The 25,592-nt window shown below is 45.2% G+C and overlaps 1 protein-coding gene across 2 annotated transcripts in view; it reads right to left on the bottom strand.

Moving 5' to 3' along the window:
* The window catches only part of spata20 (spermatogenesis associated 20), a 64,060-nt gene extending 39,566 nt beyond the window's left edge, over positions 1 to 24,494 (bottom strand). Inside the window, exons 1-13 of one of the 2 annotated variants that reach the window (XM_071409879.1) lie at positions 24,077 to 24,494; positions 23,168 to 23,311; positions 21,904 to 22,123; positions 21,671 to 21,814; positions 21,298 to 21,499; positions 21,023 to 21,153; positions 20,739 to 20,843; positions 13,142 to 13,216; positions 11,813 to 12,025; positions 11,500 to 11,692; positions 10,686 to 10,854; positions 2,839 to 3,047; positions 137 to 336 (exon numbers count right to left, since the gene is read on the bottom strand). In XM_071409879.1, the coding sequence (XP_071265980.1) occupies positions 137 to 336; positions 2,839 to 3,047; positions 10,686 to 10,854; positions 11,500 to 11,692; positions 11,813 to 12,025; positions 13,142 to 13,216; positions 20,739 to 20,843; positions 21,023 to 21,153; positions 21,298 to 21,499; positions 21,671 to 21,814; positions 21,904 to 22,123; positions 23,168 to 23,311; positions 24,077 to 24,279 (2,208 nt within the window). In that variant the 5' untranslated portion in view covers positions 24,280 to 24,494. The remainder of the gene's footprint in view (positions 1 to 136; positions 337 to 2,838; positions 3,048 to 10,685; positions 10,855 to 11,499; positions 11,693 to 11,812; positions 12,026 to 13,141; positions 13,217 to 20,738; positions 20,844 to 21,022; positions 21,154 to 21,297; positions 21,500 to 21,670; positions 21,815 to 21,903; positions 22,124 to 23,167; positions 23,312 to 24,076) is intronic. The other variant, XM_071409880.1, reaches the window with a different exon arrangement.
* Positions 24,495 to 25,592: the final 1,098 nt, after the last annotated feature.

Here is a 25,592-nt window from a genome sequence, read left to right on the forward strand (position 1 = left end):
TCTCTAAATGTTTTTTCAACTCCTTTTTTAGCACAAATATCCAGCCGTATGATAAAAGTTTAGTTTGTTCCACTCCAAACTATGCAACTTTGAGTTCGTGTGTGTGTGTTTGTGTGGACCGTACAATTTGTGTTACCTGTTTGAGTGTGTAGTGGTTAGCCATCAGTCCCCTAACCATCTCTGGCAGGGCTATGGGGACTCTGGTCAGCCGGTCAGAAAAGGCAGCCAGTAGCTGTTGTGACCGCTGTGACCAGTCCTTACGACCAGTGTAGTGGGACAGACGCAGTAGGTTCAAGGCAGACACAGAGTTACCACTGGGCTCTGCACCATCCTGGTCTGAGAGAAACAGAGAGACATAAAAGACACTAATTTCATATGTTAGTGAAAGATCAAAAAGTGTGTACTGTTTTGTATTCAGACTCAGAGCCAACTTCAACTTTTTCAAATGAAATATCTTTGACAAGTGACTCCTGCTGTAAGAGAAAAAGCTCATCTACATACGTTTGCTGGGGAAAACATTTGTTCTGATTATGCCTGTAGTGTGCCTGTATGTGTGCGTGCGTATGTATGTGCATCAATGTGTGTCAGATGTGACGTGTGTGTTGACGTGAAATGACTGACAGGTGACCTCATGACTCAGTCCTGTTAAGTGATTGGTGTTTATCTCCTTTTGGTGGCCAATGAGATCACAGCGCTGCTCTTCTCATTAGTGATGGGCGGGGATAAAAAAAAAAAAAATGATAGTTACATATCAGGATAATATTTTTTATGATACATCGTATCAACAATATTGCATTATCATTTTTGCAGTAGTTTGCTGTACCAGCACCAGCTTGTTTTCTATCTTCTTTTGAAATATGGAGCCAATGTTTTCAGCACTTTTATTTCCATGACTGATCAAAACTCGTTTTCTCATGGCTCCTTTTGAAACATCGAATCGCAATAAAATCACAGTATAGAATCCCAATACATATCGTATCGGCACCTAAGTTTCGTGATAATATCGTATCATGAGGTCCCTTGCAATTCCCAGCCTTACTTCGCATGACCTCTGACCTCACGCTACACAGCTAACTCTCAGCAGTCTACCAACACATGAGTGTGTGTGAATGTCTGTCTGTGTGTGTGGGGGGGATGATGGGTGATGGTGATGACTGACACAAGCCATCCGCTTTTGATTCAGACAGACAGATAGGAGATGGCTTCTGACAAACACACACACACGAGAGGCTATAGTCCACTAAATAATTTTATACATTTAATTTCATACTGTGATCCCCAAGGCAGGAGGCCTATGCACACACAGTCATGCATAACCACATAGGGTTCACTAAATAGTTTTTCATATCTCTCCTCACCCTGAGCCCCATGGCAGAAATCATACACACACGGAACAGTGGATTGAGATGAAACACACACACACACATAGCAAAGAGTGGTGGAACGGGGTGAGACACACACAGCTTTGGGTCGGAATGTAAAATACACAGTGGCACTGGACTGTAGGGCAATCCATCTTCCTGTGACAGAAACACACACACACACACACACACACACACACACACACACACACACACACACACACACACACACACACACACACACACACACACACACACACACACACACACACACACACACACACACACACACACACACACACACACACACACACACACACACAGACAGACAGAGAGGTGTAGCATCACTAATGGAGCTGAATTCAACACATTGCGAGCAACATAATGGTCCCGTCAATCCTCAGAGATGAGAAAAGGCCTCGCACGTCTGGTCTAATCACACACACACACGCACGCACGCACAAACACACACGACACACACGCATACAAATGTGGAGTTGCACACACAAGTCAGTTTTAATCTGTCAACAGGCTAAAACAAAAATAATTTCATATTTTTTTGCTTTTTTATCTTTATATTTTACTTTTTTCTCTACCTTGGTATGAGAAAGGTGGTGTTTGTTTGTGCTAGTGTTTGTGCTATTGTCTGCCTGTCTGTCTGTCTGCTTGTGTGCATGTGCACTTGTTTTCCTACCGTATCAGTACCTCAATGTCCTAACAATTCACCCGAATGTCTTGACAAGGTAGGAAAACCAGAATTGTTTTGAAAAGTCAGGACTTGTTCATGTCATGAATTTGTTCAAATGCTATTTTAAGCTATAAGTGGCGCACAATTGGCCCAGCGGCATCCGGGTTAGGGGGGAGGGGGTTTGGCCAGCTGGGATGACCTTGTCCCATCACGCTCTAGCGACCTCTTGTGGTGGGGCGGGCGCATGCACGTTGACTTCTGTCGCCAGTTGTACGGTGTTTCCTCCGGCACATTGGTGCGGCTGGCTTCCGGGTTAAAAGAGAAGTGTGTCAAGAAACAGTGCGGTTTGGCAGGGTCGTGTTTCGGAGGACGCATGGCTCTCGACCATCGCCTCTCCCGAGTCCGTACGGGAGTTGCAGCGATGAGACAAGACTGTAACTACCAATTGGATATCACGAAATTGGGGAGGTAAAAAAAGGCAAAAAATTAACCCCCCCCCAAAGAAATACTAAAAATTAATTTAAAAATGTATTTTATTTTTTAAAGTCCATAAATGTTACGAAAATAAAGTTGTGTGTGTGTGTGTACAATTACTGGAGATTGGAGCTGTGCCATTTAGAACATAAGACCTGGTGCTCTTACAAACATTTATTTTCTTCTCCAGGACAGTAAAACATCTCCTGGCAAACATGACATATTGAGTGGGTATTGATAAATCATAGTTAAAGTGATATCGAAGAGCCATTCTTCATTACTTTTCTACACAACATTATTGAGAAAGAAACTCACCCTGTTTGAGTCGTAGCAGTACGGTGGGATCTGTGGGGTCACTGCAGTAGTAGCCCCCTCCCTCTGCGTCCCAGAAGAGGAGGTCCTGTCGGTCCTGTAGCTCCTCCCCCCAGCGGAGCCACTCTGGCTGCAGCGTGGCCTCGTACAGGTCCAGCAGACCACAGATAACATAAGCATAGTCGTCCAGGAAACCAGCAATGGGTGACACGCTGAGAGACAAAAGGAGAGATACAGTGTGTTCGGAAAGGATTCAGACTCCTTGACTTTTTCCAAATTTTGTTACGTTGCAGCCTTATTCTAAAATGGATTAAATTCATATTTTTCCTCATCAATCTACACACGATAACAGAATTTTTTGCAAATGTATATATATATATATATTTTTACTGAAATACATTATTTACATAAGTATTCAGACCCTTTGCTATGAGACTCGAAATTGAGTTCAGGTGCATCCTGTTTCTACAACTTGAATGGAGTCCACCTGTGGTCAAATCAAATGACTGGACAAGATGTGGAAAGGCACACACACCTGTCTATATAAGTTGGCCTCCATCATTCTTAAATGGAAGAAGTTTGGGGCCACCAAGACTCTCTAAACCAAGACTCTCTAAACTGAGCAATCGGGGGAGAAGGGCCTTGGTCAGGGAGGTGACAATGGTCACTCAGACAGAGCTCAAGAGTTCCCTTGTAGGGATGGGAGAACTTTCCAGAAGGACAACCATCTCTGCACTTCACCAATCAGGCCTTTATGGTAGAGTGGCCAGATGGAAGCCACTCATCAGTAAAAGGCACATGACAGCTGTTTGGAGTTTGCCAAAAGGCACCTAAAGGACTCAAACACAAGATTCTCTGGTCTGATGAAAACAAGATTGAACTCTTTGGCCTGAATGCCAAACGTCATGTCTGGAGGAAACCAGACACCCTCCCTACAGTGAAGCATGGTGGCGGCAGCATCATGCTGTGCGGAATCATTTCAGCAGCAGGGACTGGGATTCTAGTCAGGATCGAGGGAGATGAACTGAACAAAGTACAGAGAGATCATTGATGAAAACCTGCTCCAGAGCACTCAGGACCTCAGACTGGGGTGAAGGTTCACCTTCCAACAGGACAACGACCCTAAGCACATGGCCAAGACAACGCAGGAGTGGCTTCGGGACAAGTCTCTGAATGTCATTGAGTGGCCCAGCCAGAGCCCAGACTAGATCCTGATCTCTGGAGAGACCTGAAAATAGCTGCGCAGCAACGCTCACATCCAACCTGACAGAGCTTGAGAGGATCTGCAGAGAAGAATTTGAAAAACTCCCCAAATACAGGTGTGCCAAGCTTATAGCATCATACCAAAGAACACTCGAGGCTTTAATCGCTCCCAAAAGTGCTTCAACAAAGTACTGAGAAAAGGGTCTGAATATTTATGTAAATGTGATATTTCCATTATTATATTTTTTTTATAAACATGCAAACATTTCTAAAAACCTGTTTTTGCTTTGTCATTATGGGGTATTGTGTGTAGATTGTTGAGGGAAAATCATTTAAAAATCATTTGTATAATAAGGTTGCAACTTAACAAAATATGAAAAATGTGAAGGGGTCTGAATACTTTCTGAATGCACTGTATGAATCAAGGATTGATTGATGAATCAAGAAATTATCGATAAATCAATTACTAGCTGTATGGAAACACTGTTTATAAACTGTATAACAAATGTCTATGCGAGTCAAAAAGAAGACATTTTACCAGCTTGTATTTCAACCCCAGTACCCACAGTAACTCTTCATATAAACTATACCCCCCTTCCAGAACTATATTTCCTAGGCTCCTGTAAGTCCCTCCCCTACACCCCCACCTGCCCTCCACCACGTACCCCTAGGACCTCCCCAGTACCTTCCTCCCACAGCCCCTGTGTCCCCTAGGTTCCCAGCCTGTCTCGTAGGGTGACACCCCGACAAGGTGAGTGTGGGGGACAAACGGTGACATGAGGGCAGCTAGCCCTGTGTCTGGGGACGGTGGCGGGGTGAGGTGGGCGATGGAGAAGGCATATCCATCTTTCCATGGGTCAGCCAACACTTCACCTAACAGGACTTCCCAGGCTGAGGAGAGGGGTGAGAGGAACTGTTAGGAGACTCACAGCTACATACCAAATGGCACCCTATTTTCTATGTAGTGACCTACTTTTGACCAGAGCCATTTGGGATGCACCAGTAACAGACTGTCATCTACTCCAAGTGTGAAGGTAAGGTAGATAGAGGAAGAGGCGATGGAGAGATGGTGAAATTAATGGGGTGAGAGAGAGCGAGAGAGGGATTAATGAAAAAGGAGACGGGTGATGTGGAGAAAGGTGGAGGGGGGTCCCTGCTCTCACCCCTGTGTCAGCAAGAAAAACTGTTTGGAAACCCACGTCATCGAAACCCACGAAACCCAGCTCCAGTCAATTAGATGGAAAACCTTTCAGAGTCTGAAGAGGCCTTTTCACACACACACACACACACACACACACACACACACACACACACACACACACACACACACACACACACACACACACACGCACACGCACACGCACACGCACACGCACACACACGACCCTGAGTATGTATTTGGTTCACTTGAACACACATACTCCTATTTATTTTAAAACTAGTTACAGTCTTGTCCCATCACTGCAACTCCCCTACGGACTCGGGAGAGGCGAAGGTCGAGAGCCATGAGTCCTCCAAAACATGACCTTTCTTGACACACTGCTCACTTAACCCGGAAGCCAGCCACACCAATGTGTCGGAGGAAACACCGTCCAGCTGGCGACCAAAGTCAGTTGCAGGCGTCCGCCCCGCCACAAGGAATCGCTAGAGCGAGATAGGACAAGGAAATCCCAGCCGGCCAAACCAGGAGAGATTAATTCACAGAAAATAATGTTCCTTGAGTTATGTCTGAGTAACGAAAAGTAGCTAACTGCTCTTTTGTGCCTCTTCATTTAGCAGAGCAGCCTAATCGGAGCCATTGCTATGGATACTTACAGACTCAGAGCACCATGAGCGAGCTGCGAGCCAGGAGCGGGTGACACACAGAGAGGAGCAGCTAATGTTTTTACTAAAGAAGTTATTTCTGATGTCGGGTTGGGCCAGGCCTTAAATTTGGCAGAAGCAATCGGCTTGGGTAGGGTAGGGCCATGAACCTTCCGGGCATGGGTGGGGCTCAGGCTTTAATATTTCATGTCCGTGCAGGGCTCTAGTGCACACTTGAATTAAAGGGTAATTGCACTCCAAAACCAACATTTCTTAGATTTTTCCCAGACCTCAAAAGGAGTCTCCTGATGTGGTTCAAACATTGTTGTGGACTTGAACATCCAATTTACTTGTTTTTCTATTTAAAAAGTGTGTTTTAGAGATCGAAAACCTGAAAAAAACTAAACTGAGAATTTGGGAAAAAACAGAATGAGGCAAAAAAACATAAATACAAATAAAAACAGATTTCATAGGGCCCTACACAGTTTGTGAACACATTCGCTCACTCATGGCATCTGGGGCAGAAACAACCACAACACCTGGATAAACCAAGGACATTATCAAGGACATAACATAATGCTCTCATCCTTCTAGACCTATCGGCTGCCTTTGATACTGTGAACCATCAGATCCTCCTCTCCACCCTCTCCGAGCTGGGCATCTCCGGCAAGGTCCACGCTTGGATTGCGTCTTACCTGACAGGTCGCTCCTACCAGGTGGCGTGGCGAGAATCTGTCTCCGCACCACGTGCTCTCACCACTGGTGTCCCCCAGGGCTCTGTTCTAGGCCCTCTCCTATTCTCGCTATACACCAAGTCACTTGGCTCTGTCATATCCTCACATGGTCTCTCCTATCATTGCTATGCAGACGACACACAATTAATCTTCTCCTTTCCCCCCTCTGATAACCAGGTGGTGAATCGCATCTCTGCATGTCTGGCAGACATATCAGTGTGGATGACGGATCACCACCTCAAGCTGAACCTCGGCAAGACGGAGCTGCTCTTCCTCCCGGGGAAGGACTGCCCGTTCCATGATCTCGCCATCACGGTTGACAACTCCATTGTGTCCTCCTCCCAGAGTGCTAAGAACCTTGGCGTGATCCTGGACAACACCCTGTCGTTCTCAACTAACATCAAGGCGGTGACCCGTTCCTGTAGGTTCATGCTCTACAACATTCGCAGAGTACGACCCTGCCTCACGCAGGAAGCGGCGCAGGTCCTAATCCAGGCACTTGTCATCTCCCGTCTGGATTACTGCAACTCGCTATTGGCTGGGCTCCCTGCCTGTGCCATTAAACCCCTACAACTCATCCAGAACGCCGCAGCCCGTCTGGTGTTCAACTTTCCCAAGTTCTCTCACGTCACCCCGCTCCTCCGCTCTCTCCACTGGCTTCCAGTTGAAGCTCGCATCCGCTACAAGACCATGGTGCTTGCCTACGGAGCTGTGAGGGGAACGGCACCTCCGTACCTTCAGGCTCTGATCAGGCCCTACACCCAAACAAGGGCACTGCGTTCATCCACCTCTGGCCTGCTCGCCTCCCTACCTCTGAGGAAGTACAGTTCCCGCTCAGCCCAGTCAAAACTGTTCGCTGCTCTGGCACCCCAATGGTGGAACAAACTCCCTCACGACGCCAGGTCAGCGGAGTCAATCACCACCTTCCGGAGACACCTGAAACCCCACCTCTTTAAGGAATACCTAGGATAGGATAAAGTAATCCTTCTAACCCCCCCCCCCCCCCTTAAAAGAGTTAGATGCACTATTGTAAAGTGGTTGTTCCACTGGATATCATAAGGTGAATGCACCAATTTGTAAGTCGCTCTGGATAAGAGCGTCTGCTAAATGACTTAAATGTAAATGTAATGTAAATGTAAATAATACAATATCCACTTCCATGACAAGCTACAGGACTGTTTCGCTAGCACAGACTGAAATATGTTCCGGGATTGATCCGATGGTATTGAGGAGTTTACCACATCAGCCTTCATTAATAAGTGTATCAACGTCAGCAAGACAAAGGAGCAGATTGTGGACTACAGGAAACTGCTTTCCATCCAACCGCAAGGCGGAACAGAGGGTAGTGCTTACAACCCAGTACATCACTGGGGCTGAGCTCCCTGCCATCCAGGACCTCTATACCAGGCAGTGTCAGAGGAAGGTCCTAAAAATTGTCAAAGACTCCAGCCACCCAAGTCATATACTGTTCACTCTGCTACCGCATGGCATGCTGTACCAATGCACCAAGTCTGGAACCAGCAGGACCCTGAACAGCTTCTACCCCCAAGCCATAATACTGATAAATAGTTAGTTAAATAGTTAACCAATAAGATATCCGAACTATCTGCATTGAACCTTTTTGCATTAACTCTTTTGGCTCATCACATTAGCTGCTGCTACTGTTTATTATCTATCCTGTTTAGGGATGCACGATATATCTGTGAACATGTCTAGTTTAACGCCGATGTGCAAAACCGATGTCAAAGCTGACGTGCATACCTATATAACGTAGGTACACGACGTAATGACGTCACGTAAAATGTTGCTTTACACGTGCAACACAGCATTCCTAACCTAGCCCACAATGTCTGCTGTGTGGATCGAGCAGTCAACAAGTCGAGCAGTCATTTGAAAGAGTAAGAACATTTCAGCGAGACAACTCAAAGGTGAAATGCATTAAAGCCAAGATAATGGACCCTTGACAATCAACCGTTCTCTGTTGTGGGTGATGTTGACTTTCGCCGACTGGTCGAGCACCAGTACACACTACCAAGGGCGCTATTTTTCAGATGTTGCCCTACCGGAGTTACACAGTAATAGCATCATTGCTATTAGCTTCAAGACATGCCCACTATGGAACGCCGTTTGGGTCTTTGCGTGTCAAAAAAGATACAGTAGCACTGTCAAAGCTGTAATAAAAAGCCTGCAAACACCGACCACGAACGATGTTTTTACAATACCACGATGGTAATAAAGCATAATTTGTTCGACGCAACTTCTGGGGTAGCTAGCTTTATCATGGTACCTAGCTAGCACCAATACAACCAGCCTGAAAACAATAACCAGTAGAAACTGCAGTCATTTTCATTATTCTTAGCAATGATTTAGGAATCTTTGTGAGTAAGTATTAGCTAGGTTGCCACTTGTTGTTCGCCTATTGAAATTGAAATTTAGTTCATGAAAATGAATAGCTAGCCAGCTACTTAATCCTGGTCCCCAAAGCTAACGTTATAAGCAGCCAGCTATCTTCATCTGGCTAGTGAGGCTCGACCGGACCGGGTTATGTGTTGTGAAGCTAGCCACAATAAGGATTAGGCACAATAGTGGAATTTATGGTTTGCCTTCAAAATAAAAGTATGTCATTGACAGTGATGCAAATGAATACAAAAAGTAGAATTATGCCATAGTTTCATTTTGAAGGCTAACCGCAAAGTCCACTATTGTGGCTAATCCTTATTGTGGCTAGCTTCCCATAGATGGGTCCGACCACCATTAATCAAATAAATGTGGGTTATTTTAGATGATGACACCTAGTTATATAGTTAGCTAGCTATAGCTACTGAAACAGATTATGTCATTTTGCTATGTTTTTGGGGAACAACATTGTTTGCATCCATGAGCTAGCTAGCTTTACTTTTTTATGACCAGCACTGTAGGTGCGCGAGACAACTTTACCAGCATCATAGCATATGTATCGATGAATCATTGTGACATGAAATACAAGTGATAGTTATTACACTAAGTAAAAAATGTATGAAGGCATTCAATTATTATGTGAAGTCATTTTCAGGTCCTGATTGGTCAACAAACTTATTTGACACGTCAAATAGTGTTATCTACTGGTCATTGTTTTCTTTTTTGACACGCAAAGACCCAAACGGCGTTCCAAGAAATCCTGGTTGAGAATGAAACGACTGAACAACGAAACAGCACAGCAAGTAAGTAAAATAAATAGGTTTTGATTATGTTTTACTGGTAATGGACATACGTAAATGCCAACAAAATAATTTTTGGGTCAGTGTGGTGTGTGTGTGTAACCTTTATTTAACTAGGCAAGTCAGTTAAGAACAAATTCTTATTTACAATGACGGCCTACCCCGGACGACGCTGGGACAATTGTGAGCCGCCCTATGGGACTCCCAATCACGGCAGGATGTGATACAACCTGGATTCGAACCAGGGACTGTAGTGACGCCTCTTGCACTGAGATGCCGTGCCTTAGACCGCTGCGTCCATGTGTGTGTGTTAACTATTCAACTGTACGAGAACGCTTAAAACATGGCTAACATTTTAAATATCGGTATCGTTTTTTTTGGGCAAGGAAAATATCAGAATCATCCAAAAATGTAATATATCGGTGCATCCCTAATCCTGTTGCTTAGTCACTTTTTCCCTACCTATATGTACATACACTATATCTACCTCAATTACCTCGTACCCCTGCACATCAACTCGGTACTGGTACCCCGTGTATATAGCCATGTTACCGATATTTATTCCTTGTGTTATTATTTTTCTATTATTTCTGTTGGGAAGGGCCCGTAAGTAAGCATTTCTCTGGTTGTTTACGAAGCATGTGATAAATACAATTTTATTTGTGTTTTAGATTGTGAAACTTATATAACATGGGGTGAAATTGATGTTGGTGAAAGGTCCTCATGTGTTGTCACCTACCCGCCCAATTCATTGTATTATTATTATTTTGTAAATGTAACCTTTAATTCAGTCCATTGCTCACTTGCGATATGTGCATATAATTGAAACGTTTGCGCAAATCACACATTGATGTCAAGTACTGAAGTTGTGATTTGTCACCTAAACATTCTCATCATTATCACCCCATCTTACCCCTGCTCCACCTCCATCTCGTCTCCACGGTAACAGGAGCGAAGCATGATCTGTCGTTCCGCGTCCCACAGGTGCTCCTTTAGGAAGCCAGCGGCCTGCACCGCTCTCTCCAGCAGAGCCTTGTCATCCAGCACAGCGCCGACACGCGCAAAGCCTGATAACATCAGACCTGGAGAGAGAGCAAGAAAGAAAGATATGGGAGGAGAGAGATGGAGAGAAAGGGGGAGGGAGAGAAGGGTTATGAAGCCCATTGTCATATTGCCAAACCCAAAATATTGTCAAGCAACTGCCAGCAACATGGTTTCAATGGAATTCTGTGGTATCGTCCCATACTGGAACGCTGTATCATCATCTCTCTAAGGTAAATTACCTTCCTTGCGTAATTCGTTACCGTATAATTACATAATAAATCTTGGTGAATAGAATGATCTCAATGAGTGTGGTTTTAATTGTGTGCTCTGTTCTGGAACAGCTCAGTGACTCCGTGAGGTGGCAGTTCAGCAGCAACTTGGTGATTACCAGGCTTTGAAGTTCCCCTGGTCGCTGGGTTCCTTTTCTCTCCTTCCCTCTATCCCTCCCTCCATCTTTCATGTCAGTATCAAAGCGTTGGTAGGGAGCAGCCCAGTCATCAAAGCCCAGTAGAGTGCTGTCTGCACTGTGGGACAGCTGATTAATGAAGTGATTGACTAATTAAGGACTAGATGGAGGAGAGAGGTTTAATGGAAGGGTTCCTGAAATCGCTTCGTTACCTCACAGATACTGATACACTCCCGCATCACATGGAGACCTGGGTGCAGTGTGTGTGTGCTCTTACCGTTCCAGGAGGCCAGCATCTTGGTGTCGAGGTGAGGGGCCGGACGGTTCTTCCTGACTTCGGCCATCTTGGCTCTAGCGGAGGCCAGTAGCTCAGAGACCTTCGCTACACTGAGGCCAAAGCGTGCAGCTGTCAGCTCCACAGAGTAACGCACGATCAACACGTTCTGGCCCTGCAGCTCCCCATGAGGGTCCTGACACGCCCAGAAGATAATTACAGAAGACACACAGAAGATAAATGTTAATGGTCATTTAAAAGACACTTAGGACAAGGTCTATCTTGGGGCCCAACGAGCTTGCGAGCGCGCACACACCTGTTCCATGTCCACGTTGCCTTGTTCTTTGACACCGTAGTGGTGCATGAAGATGTCAGCCTCTGTAGCGCCCCCTGTTGCTCCCTCCACCACGACAGGAAGTAGTTCTCTGACCTCTGACCCCATCCACACACAGAACGCCCCCTCCCTCTTTTCACTTCCTCCCGCAGCAGGGAGAGAGTCTGCGTCCTCAGCACTGTAGAAGCCCCCAGACTAAACGCCCAAGAGAGAGAGATGGGGTGTTTAGAGAACAAAGTGTTAATATCATTTTCTGTAATGATAAATGTAATGAATCTTAAACCAATGTTCCGGTCATGATCCTTGGATTGAATGTATATTTTTTGTTATAGTTACATTGTCTGTAACCTGAATAAATGTGTGCATTAAATGTGAAAAGTAATCATATGCGAACAGGTGTTGAATGCATGTACCCAGGAGACAGCAAATGGTCCAGGGCCAGTTCTGTCTCTCTTGATCGGCCTGTCCAAGCGGATTATTATTTGTTGTGGCGAAACATAAATAAAAACACTAAAAAGGAATGCCGAAACTAAAGACTCAAAAACAAACGAAAGGCCTCATGGCCACCAAACATAACCAGCAGCCTCACGGCTTGCAAGCTGGGACTCTGACCGACGACCACCCTAATTGGCAGCACCTGATGTGCTTATCAACCAGGCTCAGCATATGGACAAGGTAGCTGCTGCCCGCTAGGGAAATGGAGTGTGGAAGTGCTAGCTAGCTGTAGTGCTGTCTAAACTACCTAAATTATTACCTAACAATCGTGTGGGAAAAAACAAGGTTCAGTCATCAACTGCTGTTTGTGCCTGCCACTGCCCGCAGCACATGAGATTAAAGGTAGATAACATGCAACTACTCTGTGTAACAGTAGGTAAATGAACTAAAAACTTCAGGCCAACTCTATTGTCCATTGTCTGCACATTCTCTGTATTCTCTCTGCAACAATGACTCTGAGCTTTCGAGGGAAAGCCCTGTGCGAGGCAGCCGTATAAAAGAAACAGTGTCCGTGGTAAATTACCTTCCTTGCGTAATTCGTTACCGTATAATTACATAATAAATCTTGGTGAATAGAATGATCTCAATGAGTGTGGTTTTAATTGTGTGCTCTGTTCTGGGCTGTCGAGACATTAATCAAACTAAGATGGCCGCCGCCTTGCCAGGGCAGGGAGAGGAAGAAAGGTGGATAGTAATCCAGAGCCATTTTTTAAAAGAGTGCGATACCTCACACACATGCCCCCAAATGCACGAGCGCATATGCACGCACGCACACACACACAGAGGTGTTAATGAGGTAGGAGGGAGATGTCTCACCTTGTCACTGAGGTCTCTGGAGACATAGAGGAGAATGTCCCGGGCCACGTCAGCAAAGACTTGCTCCCCCGACACCTGCACCCACACAAGACAACTTATCACAAAACCACACTGCAACCATAACACAAGCAGACTAGAACCATTCCACAACCAGGCCTGCACCCAGAGAAGACAACATATCACACTGCAACTGTTACACAACCGGAACCCAACCAACCATACGCTACTGTAATTAACAATATTGCACCAGTCTCCTGAGACCTGCACCCACAACAACATATAGCAACGATAACACAACTATATCACAACTGTATTCTGAGCCAACCAGTGTAGAACACCTTCTATAAAAAACAACCTCTTGCACTTGATCGCACACATCCAAAATACAGGACCTATATATCCCCATATTACGCATCGAGGCTGGCTTTACAGTGAATCCTTACCTTTTCAAGATGAAAAATACATCAGTGAAGAGGACAGTCTTGTTGACGTATTCTACTATACTACAGTGTTAGTTATTCTACTGTACCACCAACAAGGTAAGGGACACGTCTATGGTCCTATACATTGCTATTAGGTATAACGGTTAGCCTCTGAAAATACATTTGACCGGTCGTGCTTATTGGTCTATAGGTTAAAAACGGTTTTGATGGCCACGATTAAAAAGTGCTACTATTTTTATTTCACAATCTCAACTCATAAAAGTGTGAATCCTAATCACTATTCTTGTGCATAGTGTAGGCTATAGTCAATGGTTGGCAGGTTATCAGCGCATCACCCACCACTTTACAATGTGAGCTTGAGGCAGTATAATTGTTTGAAACCTGAACGGTTTACTTTACTTCAGATAATGAGGCATGTCTTACCTTTGCTTCAGAGTAGCCTGGCCAAAATCCAGCCATAGAAATGTGGAGGCAACTATTATATAAAGACTTCCTCCAGCCGTTAACCAGCGTTTCTCTCCTGTTCTATTGGTTTTCATATCAACTTTCTTTTGTTGTCCAGAAGCCAAAATCCTAGTCATATTAGCAACCCATCCTAGTTGTTGCCATTAGTTTCTAACAGAGATTTGAATCTTTATCACATGGAAACGCTCGCATTAGGTGCGCTGTTTAGAAGTGTGTTTTCCACGAATTGTATTCTGGCAAATGTTTGAAAATAATGTTTTCAAATCAAATCAAATTTGATTGGTCACATACACATGGTTAGCAGATGTTATTGCGAGTGTAGCGAAATGCTTGTGCTTCTTGTTTCGGCAGTGCAGTAATATTTAACAAGTGTAAGAACATTTTGAAAATAAGGGGCGTGGATAGGCTCAGATGAACAACCTATTTTAGGTCTTGATGTTATTATGCAACTTGACTCTACACTGAACATCTCTGAAGGGAAGGTGACGTGGCAAATTAGACAACTGCAGGGATCTATAGTTCAGAACCATCCTATTTGGACTACGAAGACAAATGAGGTTGGAACTTTGGATATGGAACCAGTGTGCTTGACAGGTGTTGCCCCACCTTGCACAAAACAATATCCCATAGGCAAGGAAGCTATGGATGCTACTAAAGTAGTGATTAAAGATCTATTGGACATGGGTATAGTTGAAAAGACACATTCTGCCGACATGCTGTTCATACTCTTTTGACAATGAATCGAGCTGCACAGGTCACAGCTGCTCATTGGAACAAAACATCATCATACAACGTGGCACACCATGTGATTCAGCTACTCTAATGTATCTTACAGATACCACATTACTTGAACACGACTGTTGTGAGTTGGTTTTGGATCAGCTCTCTGATGGGTTTACTAAGTGGCATCCGTTGGAAAACCCTGAGTTTATTTCATACACAGACGGTTCAAGCATTGTGAAGGGGGTGTGAGGAAGGCAGGCTGGGCAGTTACTACAATGGACAATGTGATAGTGACAGGCACGTTACCTGCAGGAACATCAGCACAGGTGACGGAATTGGTGGAAAAACAGCTAATATCTACACAGACTCAAGGTATGTTTTTGGTGTTACCCATGAGTTTGGAAAAATATGGAAAAACAGAGGATTCATGACATCACTGGGAGCTCCTGTGAAGAACGGACCAGAGGTGATGGCTATACTGAATTATCTCCAGTTACCTGGACAAGTTGCAATTTTGAAAATGAAAGCACATGGAAAAATCTTTACAGACAAGAGTAAAGGTAATGAGTTGGCTGACAAAGCTGCCAGGGCGGCTGCCAAGAGAACACCTCGGTCACCTAAACTGATTAGGAGATACACCTTGGATACATTGCAACACATTAGAGATATGCAAAGCAGTGCACCAAAAGATGAAGTGTGGGAATGGATGGCTGCAGGATGCAAACTCAATCAAGTGGAAATACAACCTGAGATGTGTAGCGCCAAATGCACTCCTACCCTACTTGATGACACAGCTCCACCCTTTGGGACACATTGTTGTGGACAAGATAGTTTATCGTTGTGTGGGAAAACGCACAAGGTAGAACGCACAAATCGAGTTTTGAAAGATACTTTCAAAGATGCATCAAGGAATGACATGGCCGGATGCATTGCCTACGGTATTATGTCGTTTACGGTAAACACATAACAAACCCACAGGGTTGAGTCCGTTTGAGGTTGTCACAGGTCAGCCCATGTCACTACCAGGCACGTTAGATTTGAGAAAAGCAGACGTTCACTTTGAGTGGCACAATGCTTAACTATTGCATACAACGCTCTAATGCAGTAGGGGAAGCAGACAGACAAGCAAAAGAGGCGTAGGGAATAACTCCCAAGGGGGGACATGATGTAGAACCAGGACAGTGGGGGATGGTAAAAAAATATGTAACAGACACATTAGGGCCAAAATGGGAATGTCCTTATCAGGTTTTGCTCATAACGAGGTCAGCAGTAAAAGTCCAGGGAAAATCACGATGGATACATGTCACTCTTTGCAAGGTTGTCCATTTTGATGACAAAGCGGAGCCTGGAGAATAAAGAACTGATTGGCCCCCAATTGCTAATCAATCTCGGGTGAAGAAGCATAGTAAGATGATCAGAACCTGATAAGCTTCTAAATCAAATCAAATCAAATTTTATTAGTCACATACACATGGTTAGCAGATGTTAATGCGAGTGTAGCGAAATGCTTGTGCTTCTAGTTCCGACAATGCAGTAATAACCAACAAGTAATCTAACCTAACAATTCCACAACTACTACCTTATACACACACACAAGTGTAAAGGGATGAAGAATATGTACATAAAGATATATGAATGAGTGGTGGTACAGAACGGCATGGCAAGATGCAGTAGATGGTATAGAGTACGGTATATACATATGAGATGAGTACTGTAGGGTATGTAAACATAAAGTGGCATAGTTTAAAGTGGCTAGTGGTACATGTATTACATAAAGATGGCAAGATGCAGTAGATGATATAGAGTACAGTATATACATATGAGATGGGTAATGTAGGGTATGTAAACATTATATTAAGTGGCATTGTTTATCACCGCCTGGTACGGCAGTGGCTAGTGGTAAATTTTTACATAATTTCCATCAATTCCCATTTTTAAAGTGGCTGGAGTTGAGTCAGTATGTTGGCAGCGGCCGCTAAATGTTAGTGGTGGCTGTTTAACAGTCTGATGGCCTTGAGATAGAAGCTGTTTTTCAGTCTCTCGGTCCCTGCTTTGATGCACCTGTACTGACCTCGCCTTCTGGATGATAGCGGGGTGAACAGGCAGTGGCTTGGGTGGTTGTTGTCCTTGATGATCTTTATGGCCTTCCTGTGACATCGGGTGGTGTAGGTGTCCTGGAGGGCAGGTAGTTTGCCCCCGGTGATGCGTTCTGCAGACCTCACTACCCTCTGGAGAGCCTTACGGTTGTGGGCGGAGCAGTTGCCGTACCAGGCGGTGATACAGCCCGACAGGATGCTCTCGATTGTGCATCTGTAGAAGTTTGTGAGTGCTTTTGGTGACAAGCCGAATTTCTTCAGCCTCCTGAGGTTGAAGAGGCGCTGCTGCGCCTTCTTCACAACGCTGTCTGTGTGGGTGGACCAATTCAGTTTGTCCGTGATGTGTACACCGAGGAACTTAAAACTTTCCACCTTCTCCACTACTGACCCGTCGATGTGGATAGGGGGGTGCTCCCTCTGCTGTTTCCTGAAGTCCACAATCATCTCCTTTGTTTTGTTGACGTTGAGTGTGAGGTTATTTTCCTGACACCACACTCCGAGGGCCCTCACCTCGTCCCTGTAGGCCGTCTCGTCGTTGTTGGTAATCAAGCCTACCACTGTAGTGTCATCCGCAAACTTGATGATTGAGTTGGAGGCGTGCATGGCCACGCAGTCGTGGGTGAACAGGGAGTACAGGAGAGGGCTCAGAACGCACCCTTGTGGGGCCCCAGTGTTGAGGATCAGCGGGGTGGAGATGTTGTTACCTACCTACCTTCTATGTTGTATACCGCAGTCATCATATTAGGGATATCTAGGTGAAATGTCCAACGTTTTCCTGAAAATCAGGACATGCTTACTTAGAGAAATCTATGTGAAATATCAATCTCTCTTGAAACCAGGACATGTTACTTTCACTTTTTTGTTTCCTTCGTTACAGGTTATGAAAATCTACCGTCTGAAGCTGCAGCAATATCCCTTGACCCAGGGGCAGTACCTGAAATGATACAAGATCACCGGTGAAGTGTTCATTAGAGAAGTTCAGTGGAACAAAAAAATAATTCCTCACTACCGGCAGACTGCCTGAACATAATATCTAATAGTTATCTATGTGGGACTGATACCAGTGTGGAAGAGCTGGTCACTTTTAAAGGACTTGGTGAATGATTACCTTGCCAATAGGATGATTGAATATTATTGTCTTGTAGACAATTACTTTTTTGTGTGGGTTTCCTCCTAATACAGGATGTGGTAGGAATCGTAAGGGACATCATCATTACACCTGTTAATACATATTTTCTATAACTTTGTTTGAAATCTATTTCTTAATGTAACAGCAAGTAAAAAATGCCCTTTGTGTTTTGTAGAAATGCAAGGTGTTTAATGGAAATGTTTTTATGCTTACTGCTAATATTTTTTATACTGTCTATTTTTTTTAAATGTTTTCTAAAAATACATTAAGTATATATTTTTTAAATGATCTACGGGGGAGTGTAAGAATATTTCGAAGATAAATACACAACGCAGAGGACAAGAGGTCAATAGAGTACTAATGATAAATGGAAATAGTGTTTTTTTCTGTAATATCAATGGGTCAGAGACATGGGAGGAATTACATTCCCGGGACTCATAGCTACATGGCAAGTTCTCATTGGTCCAAATTGTTTATACATTGAACCTGAAATAGGATACTTGTTATTTGGCCATTGGTCCAGTTTTATTGCAAGGAATTCTAATTGGTCAACCACAGGCTAATGCTGGGTTAGAAAACTACATTCTTATTAAAGTGGTCCAATGATTTCAAGTCTGTATGTAGGCAGCAGCATCTGTGTTAGTGATGGCTGTTTAACAGTCTGATGGCCTTGAGATAGAAGCTGTTTTTCAGTCTCTCGGTCCCAGATTTGATGCACTTGTACTGAGCTTGCCTTCTGGATGGTAGCAGGGTGAACAGCCAGTGGCTTGGGTGGTTGTTGTCCTTGATGATCTTTTTGGCCTTCCTGTGACATTGGGTGCTGTATGTGTCCTGGAGAGCAGGTAGTTTGCCCCCAGTGATGCGTTGTGCAGACCACACCACCCTATGGAGAGCCTTGCGGTTGTGGGCAGTGCAGTTGCCATACCAGGCGGTGATACAGCCCGACAGGATGCTCTCGATTATGCATCTGTAAAAGTTTGTGAAGGTTTTAGGCGACAAGCAAAATTTCTTCGGCCTCCTGAGGTTGAAGAGGCGCTGTTCCACCTTCTTCACCACGCTGTCTGTGTGGGTGGACCATTTCAGTTTGTCCGTGATGTGTACACCGAGGAACTAGAAGCTTTCCACCTTCTCCACTACTGTCCCGTTGATGTGGATAGGGGGCTGCTCCCTCTGCTGTTTCCTCAAGTCCACGATCATCTCCTTTGTTTTGTTGACGTTGAGTGAGAGGTTATTTTCCTGGCACCACACTCCGAGTGTCCTCACCTCCTCCCTGTAGGCCGTCTTGTCATTGTTGGTAATCAAGCCCACTACTGTTGTGTCGTCTGTAAACTTGATGATTGAGTTGGCCACACAGTCATGGGTGAACAGGGAGTACAGGAGGGGGCTGAGCACGCATCCTTGTGGGCCCAAGTATTGAGGATCAGCGAAGTGAAGTTGTTGTTTCCTATCTTCACCACCTGGAGGAAGCCCGTCAGAAAGTCCCAATTGCACAGGGCGGGGTTGAGAGCCAGGGCCTCAAGCTTAATGATGAGCTTGGAGGGTATTATGGGGTTGAATGCTGAGCTGAGCTGTTTCCTTGAAACAGAGTATGTCGCTGGAAAGCAACCCTTGCCCTAATTTCATCTACCTTGTTATCTAGAGACTGGAGAGTAATATACTCGGAAGAGGTGGGTGGTGTGCACGCCTCCGAAGTCTGACCAGGAGGCCGCTCCGTCAACCAATTCTGCGGCGACATTGTTTTAGGTCGACCTCTGGAATGAGATCCAATGCCCTGGGTGGTGGTGCGAACAAAGGATGCGCTTCGGGAAAGTCGTATTCCTGGTCGTCATGTTGATGTCGCTCTGATATCTAATAGTTCTTCCCAGCTGTATGTAATAACACTTAAGATTTTCTGGGCTAACAATGTAAGACACAATACATTAAAAAACGAAATACTGCATAGTTTCCTAAGGACTAGAAGCGAGGTGACCGTCTCTGTCGGCGCCATCTTGCTTTTATTAGCTTCATTACAGAAGGTGCATGTTCAATAATTGGCTAGAGCCTTTTGACTGTAAGACGATAGGCTTGCTATTGTTGTATGTTTTCATTAAGCTCTTATTGAAAAACTTCAATTTCTTGTACGCATGCGTAGTATTTTCTGTTGGTCGCATCATTTTACTGTTTGACAGTTAGTCGGCAGCAAAATGTACCGAAATATGTATCCTTATAATTGCTATGCATACAGACACACAAACAATCACACAATATGCTACAGCTCACTTCACAGCTTCCCTGGGGGGCTAAAGCTCACTTCACAGCTTCCCTGGGGGGCTAAAGCTCACTTCACAGCTTCCCTGGGAGGCTAAAGCTCACTTCACAGCTTCCCTGGGAGGCTAAAGCTCACTTCACAGCTTCCCTGGGGGGCTAAAGCTCACTTCACAGCTTCCCTGGGGGGCTAAAGCTCACTTCACAGCTTCCCTGGGGGGCTAAAGCTCACTTCACAGCTTCCCCAGATGGCTACAGCTCACTTCACAGCTTCCCCAGGAAACTTAAGTTATTGTAGCCTCCCGCGGAAGAAGAGGTTCGCTTCAGCTCTCGCTGTAAAATATTACACGCTTTGTGGCAGTGTTTCGCATTGCTATACATACCCCTCACATGATGTGACATCCCCTAACAGAGTTTATTAATCTAGGCTAATTCTGCTGACTAACGATTATGGTAGAGACGGGTTGGCTGCCACACAAACACACGCATGCACACACCTGGTAGGCGCTGATGTAGGCCACAGCCAGCTGGGCCTGGTCATAAAGCATCTTCTCAAAGTGGGGAACATGCCAGGATGAGTCTGTAGAGTAACGATGGAACCCCTGCGAGAGAGGAAGATAGGCAAAGAGAGAGAAAGAAGAAAGAAATAAAGGAATGAGAAATACAACATAAACGGTCTACTCTTGCTCATGCCAACTGTGTTGTGGTGTGCTGTGTGTAGTGGAGTAGCATGTCCTAGGAACGATGGCAAAGTGGCATTAGTGTGAATGAGAGTGTGTACCTGTGCCACATGGTCGTGGATGCCCCCCAGGGCCATCATGCGGAGTGTGTGTAGGGTCATCTGGAGCGCCTCGGACCCCTCAGTGGACGAACGGTTCACAGACCAGAACGACATAAGGAACATCAGATTCACTACAGAAAGAGAGAGGCAGAAAGAAAGGGGGAAAGAGAGAGAAACAGACCGTGAGATAGGAAGAGGAGAGAGAGCAACGGTCAGACAGACAGAGACGCAAAGACAAAAAGAAAGAACTGGAGAACTCCTGTGTGCATATGTACCTGGTGAGGGGAACTTGGGTGCATCCCTGAATCCTCCATATTCCTCCTCATAGGAGTGTGCGAGCTGTACGAAGCAGCGATTGGCTACATCATGGGCTGGGGGTGGGGTTTCCCCGGGGTTAGCTGCGATAGAGGTTCCCTTCTTCAGAGCTTCTATAACTCTCTCACCACTTGACTCCAACGCTTCACGGTTATCCTGCCACTGAGAGAGAGCGGAACACACACACACGGTTGCTACAGCACTAATATCTTTGCCACTCACACACCCCACAAGCCACTTGGCATATCCATGTAGGCTACTGTATACACACATATGAACTTTGTAAAGTGCTGTATTTGTAGAGTTCAAATACAGCTTGGACATTGTTATTACCTGCTCCATAATTCTGGTCAAGACAGTTTTGAGTCCAGGTCTCCGGCCACTGTCCTTTGGGGGGAAGTAGGTGCCCCCAATGAAAGGTCGTAGGTCAGGGGTCAGCCACACACTCATCGGCCAACCACCACCTCCGCTGGTTGCCTAGAGACCAGGGACAGCAACACAGATTAACAAACACAGCAGATATGGGAACTTGATTACTACATGTTTACACACACAGCCACACACACCTGCACGAAGGTCATGTAGACTTTGTCCACATCAGGTCTCTCTTCGCGGTCAACTTTAATACAGACAAAGTTGTCACTGAGGGTCTTTCCAATCTCCTCGTCCTCGAAGGACTCTCTCTCCATCACATGGCACCAGTGACACGTGGAGTAGCCCACTGACAGGAAGATAGGCTTGTCTTCACTCCTGGCTTTGTCAAACGCCTCTTGTCCCCATGGATACCTGGGAGGTGGGATAGATTCATGTATTTAACTGGCACTATCTTATATTAGTTTACACATACTGAACAAAAATATAAAAACGGAACATGCAACAATTTCAAAGACTTTGGTGAATTACAGTTCATCAGGAAATCAGTCAACTGAAATAAATTCATCAGGCCCTAATCTATGGATTTCACATGACTGGGCAGGGGTGCAGCCATTGGTGAGCCTGGAAGGGCACAGGGCCACCCACTTGGCAGCCAGGCCCACCCACTGGGGAGCCAGGTCCAGCCAATCAGAATGTGTTTTCCCCCCACAAAATGGCTTTATTACAGCCAGGCCCACCCACTGGGAAGCCAGGTCCAGCCAATCAGAATGTTCTCCTCCCACAAAATGGCTTTATTACAGACACAAATACTACTCAGCACCACCCCCAACCCTCAGTGGATCCCACAGGTGAAGAAGCCGGATGTGAAGGTCCTGGGCTGGCGTGGTTACACGTGGTCTGCGGTTGTGAGGTCAGTTGGACGTACTGCCAAATTCTCTAAAACGACGTTGGAGACAGTTTATGGTAGAGAAATGAACATTAAATTATCTGGCAACAGCTCTGGTGGACATTCCTGCAGTCAGCCTGCCAATTGTACGCTCCCTCAAAACTTGAGACATCTGTGGCATTGTGTTGTGTGACAAAAGTGCACATTTTAAAGTGGCCTTTTATTGTCCCCAGCACAAGGGGCACCTGTGTAATGATCTGTCTAATCAGCTTCTTGATATGCCACACCTGTCAAGTGGATGAATTATCTTGGAAAAGGAGAATTGCTCACTAACAGGGATATAAAAAAGTGAGCACACGTTTTGGGAGAAATAAGCTTTTTGCGTATGGGAGAAAAAAAATCATAATTCAGCTCATGAAACATGGGACCAACGCTTTACATGTTGTGTTTATATTTCTGTTCAGCGTAGTTCATTAGGTTTAGATTAGGCATACTGGTGAAAGAGAATAATAAGTGGACTAACCCTCCAGTCCACGGATTGTGTGTGTGTATGTGTGTGTCTAACCCACCAGTCCACCGGGTTGTGTGCGTGTTGCAGCAGGTAAGGGGACCTCTCCTGTCCCAGGCGGTTGGGGGGTCTCTGAGGGGTGGACGGGGGGCTGCCCTGCCCCTCACTCCCAGACGCCATACTCAGACTGGCTCTGCTTGTCATACTGGTGGTTCAAGTGAAACACAGAGGTAGCACTTTGATCATCGTTGGTAAACTGTTTGTAAACTACAACAAAATGACTGACTGAAAATAACATTATGTGGAGTGTGCTATCAATGTCATCAAACCTGTTCATGTTAGCTAAGTCACATGTTGTTATGTTTATAGAAAGGTTATTGCTGGGTGAACTGCGTGCATACTTGGCATGTATGGTATGAGTGCTGCATGATATCAATGTTGGCTAGACAGTAGCAGCTTACTATAATCGTTAGCTACTGTAACTAGTTAGTTAGCTACAGTAACTACTTCCTCCATGCACGAGCCCTATCAAGTGACAGCTGTCAAAACCAGACAGTGCTGGCTGTCAAGCATGCTAAAAACACTAGCCTTTTAGCTAGCATGGTTTTTAGTTCTCCAAACTGCAGAACACACCGTAAAGCATCACCGTGTTATGTCGAGTGTTCACTGGCAACCGTGTCAACACTGTAAAGAGTATCATCAGGTTTATTTACAATTTGGTAAATAGCTAGCTGGCTAAACCAATGGACGAATGGCATCTAGCCTGCTAGCTAGCTAACAACAGCTCGTACAAGACCACTTGGCGACCCGCTAGCTCCCCAGGCAGGCGCGAGACAATGATGTAATCCACAGCTAATCAATCGTTGCATTATTGTAGCTAGCTGACGTTAGCTAGTTAGCGATTAATCAATTAATTTGACAAGTCAGTCGCAAGATGTCATGTTATGTGTCTTTTCATTAGCTACTTTACCTGAAGCAGTATTGGGACGTCCTGGGACTCAGCAGCGAGGGGGACTTGTCGCTAACAGGGGGTGGTGTGAGTCCGCTGATGTCCCGACTCTGTTCTGGACTGTGCGGCTTGTTGTCACCTCCCAGGAGAACGATACTTAGCAGGCGAGCTGGGTCAACGCGGCTATTTTTTGACGACGACCGTGCCCATGCGAGTCTTAACATCTTAATCCAATGTGCCTTGTCAAAGGGCTGGCTCAGTGGAGGTTTGCCTACTTTGCTTAACACGGCAAGTGCAACTCTCCGACCAACCAACTATGACAGTTTTGTCACTGACTTTGGGAAGTGTTGCCAACTATTGTTTTGTTTGTGAGAATCGCTATTGGCTCCTTGTTTTGACGCTAGAAGTCGCTAGACTATGTTTGGCCGTTGCCGCGACGACGTCACAGCACCAATTTGCCTTGGTGCAGTACAGATGCGGTCCCCGACGTAGCGTTTTCGCACCCTCTCCCGCCGCACATCTCCTCCACTTGTGCGTCCTTGCCTGTGTGTGTGACTTCTGTTGCACAGACAGCTTCTCCCGCTCTCGTTTGCGTCAGAATTTGGTGGGAAAAGTCACCAAATGCTTCATTCTATAGCTTCGTTCTATAACTAAAGGACTCCTGATATCTCCAGGAGTGCTAAGTATACATTTTGTCTTCATTTGTCCTTGTCTAATACCATAGGAGGCTGGTGGGAGGAGCTGTAGGAGGACGGGCCCATTGTAATGGCTGAAATTGAATAAATGGAACTTATCGAACATATGGAAACCACATTTGACTCAGTTACATTAATTCCATTCCAGCCATTACAATGAGCCTGTCTCCTATAGGTCCAGGCACCAGCCTCCGCTGTCTAGTACTGAATTATTTTCTAGCTAGGGCCATGTACTTTAGGTGATGCCTGTCTTCCCAGTAGCCTACTTGGCGTGTGAACTGCTGACTGCTCATAACTTGCAGTTGATTGTTTACACATCAACCAGGATTAAGGGGCAAGGCAATTTGTGACCTTGTTTTGGTAATCAGTGGTTGTATTGGAGGGGGAGTGGTTTCACCTCTTCTGAGTGTACATAACCAGTTTCTCGGGCTCCATCTCTGTGTCCTTCGTTCTATAGATAGAGGACTCCTGATATCACTCCTGGAGTGATAAGTATAATTTGTCTTTATTTGTTGTTGTCTAGCACTATCTTTTTACAAGCTAGGGCCGTCATCTTCAGGTGCTGCCTCTCTTCCCAGTAGCCAACTTGGTGTGTGAACTGCTGACTGCTCATAACGTGCAGAATGATCAATAAGGATTTCTGAATGTACACTGAACAAAAATATAAATGCAACATGTAAAGTGTCGGTTTCATGAGCTGAAATAAAAGATCCCATAAATGTTCCATTTGTGCAAAAAGCTTATTTCACACCAGTTGTGTGCAGAAATTTGTTTACATTCCTGTTAGAAAACATTTATACTTTGCCAAGATAATCCATCCATGTGACAGGTGTGGCATATCA

This window comes from Salvelinus alpinus, chromosome 7, assembly GCF_045679555.1.
Source record: "Salvelinus alpinus chromosome 7, SLU_Salpinus.1, whole genome shotgun sequence".
In the NCBI taxonomy this organism is placed as follows: Eukaryota; Metazoa; Chordata; class Actinopteri; order Salmoniformes; family Salmonidae; genus Salvelinus; species Salvelinus alpinus.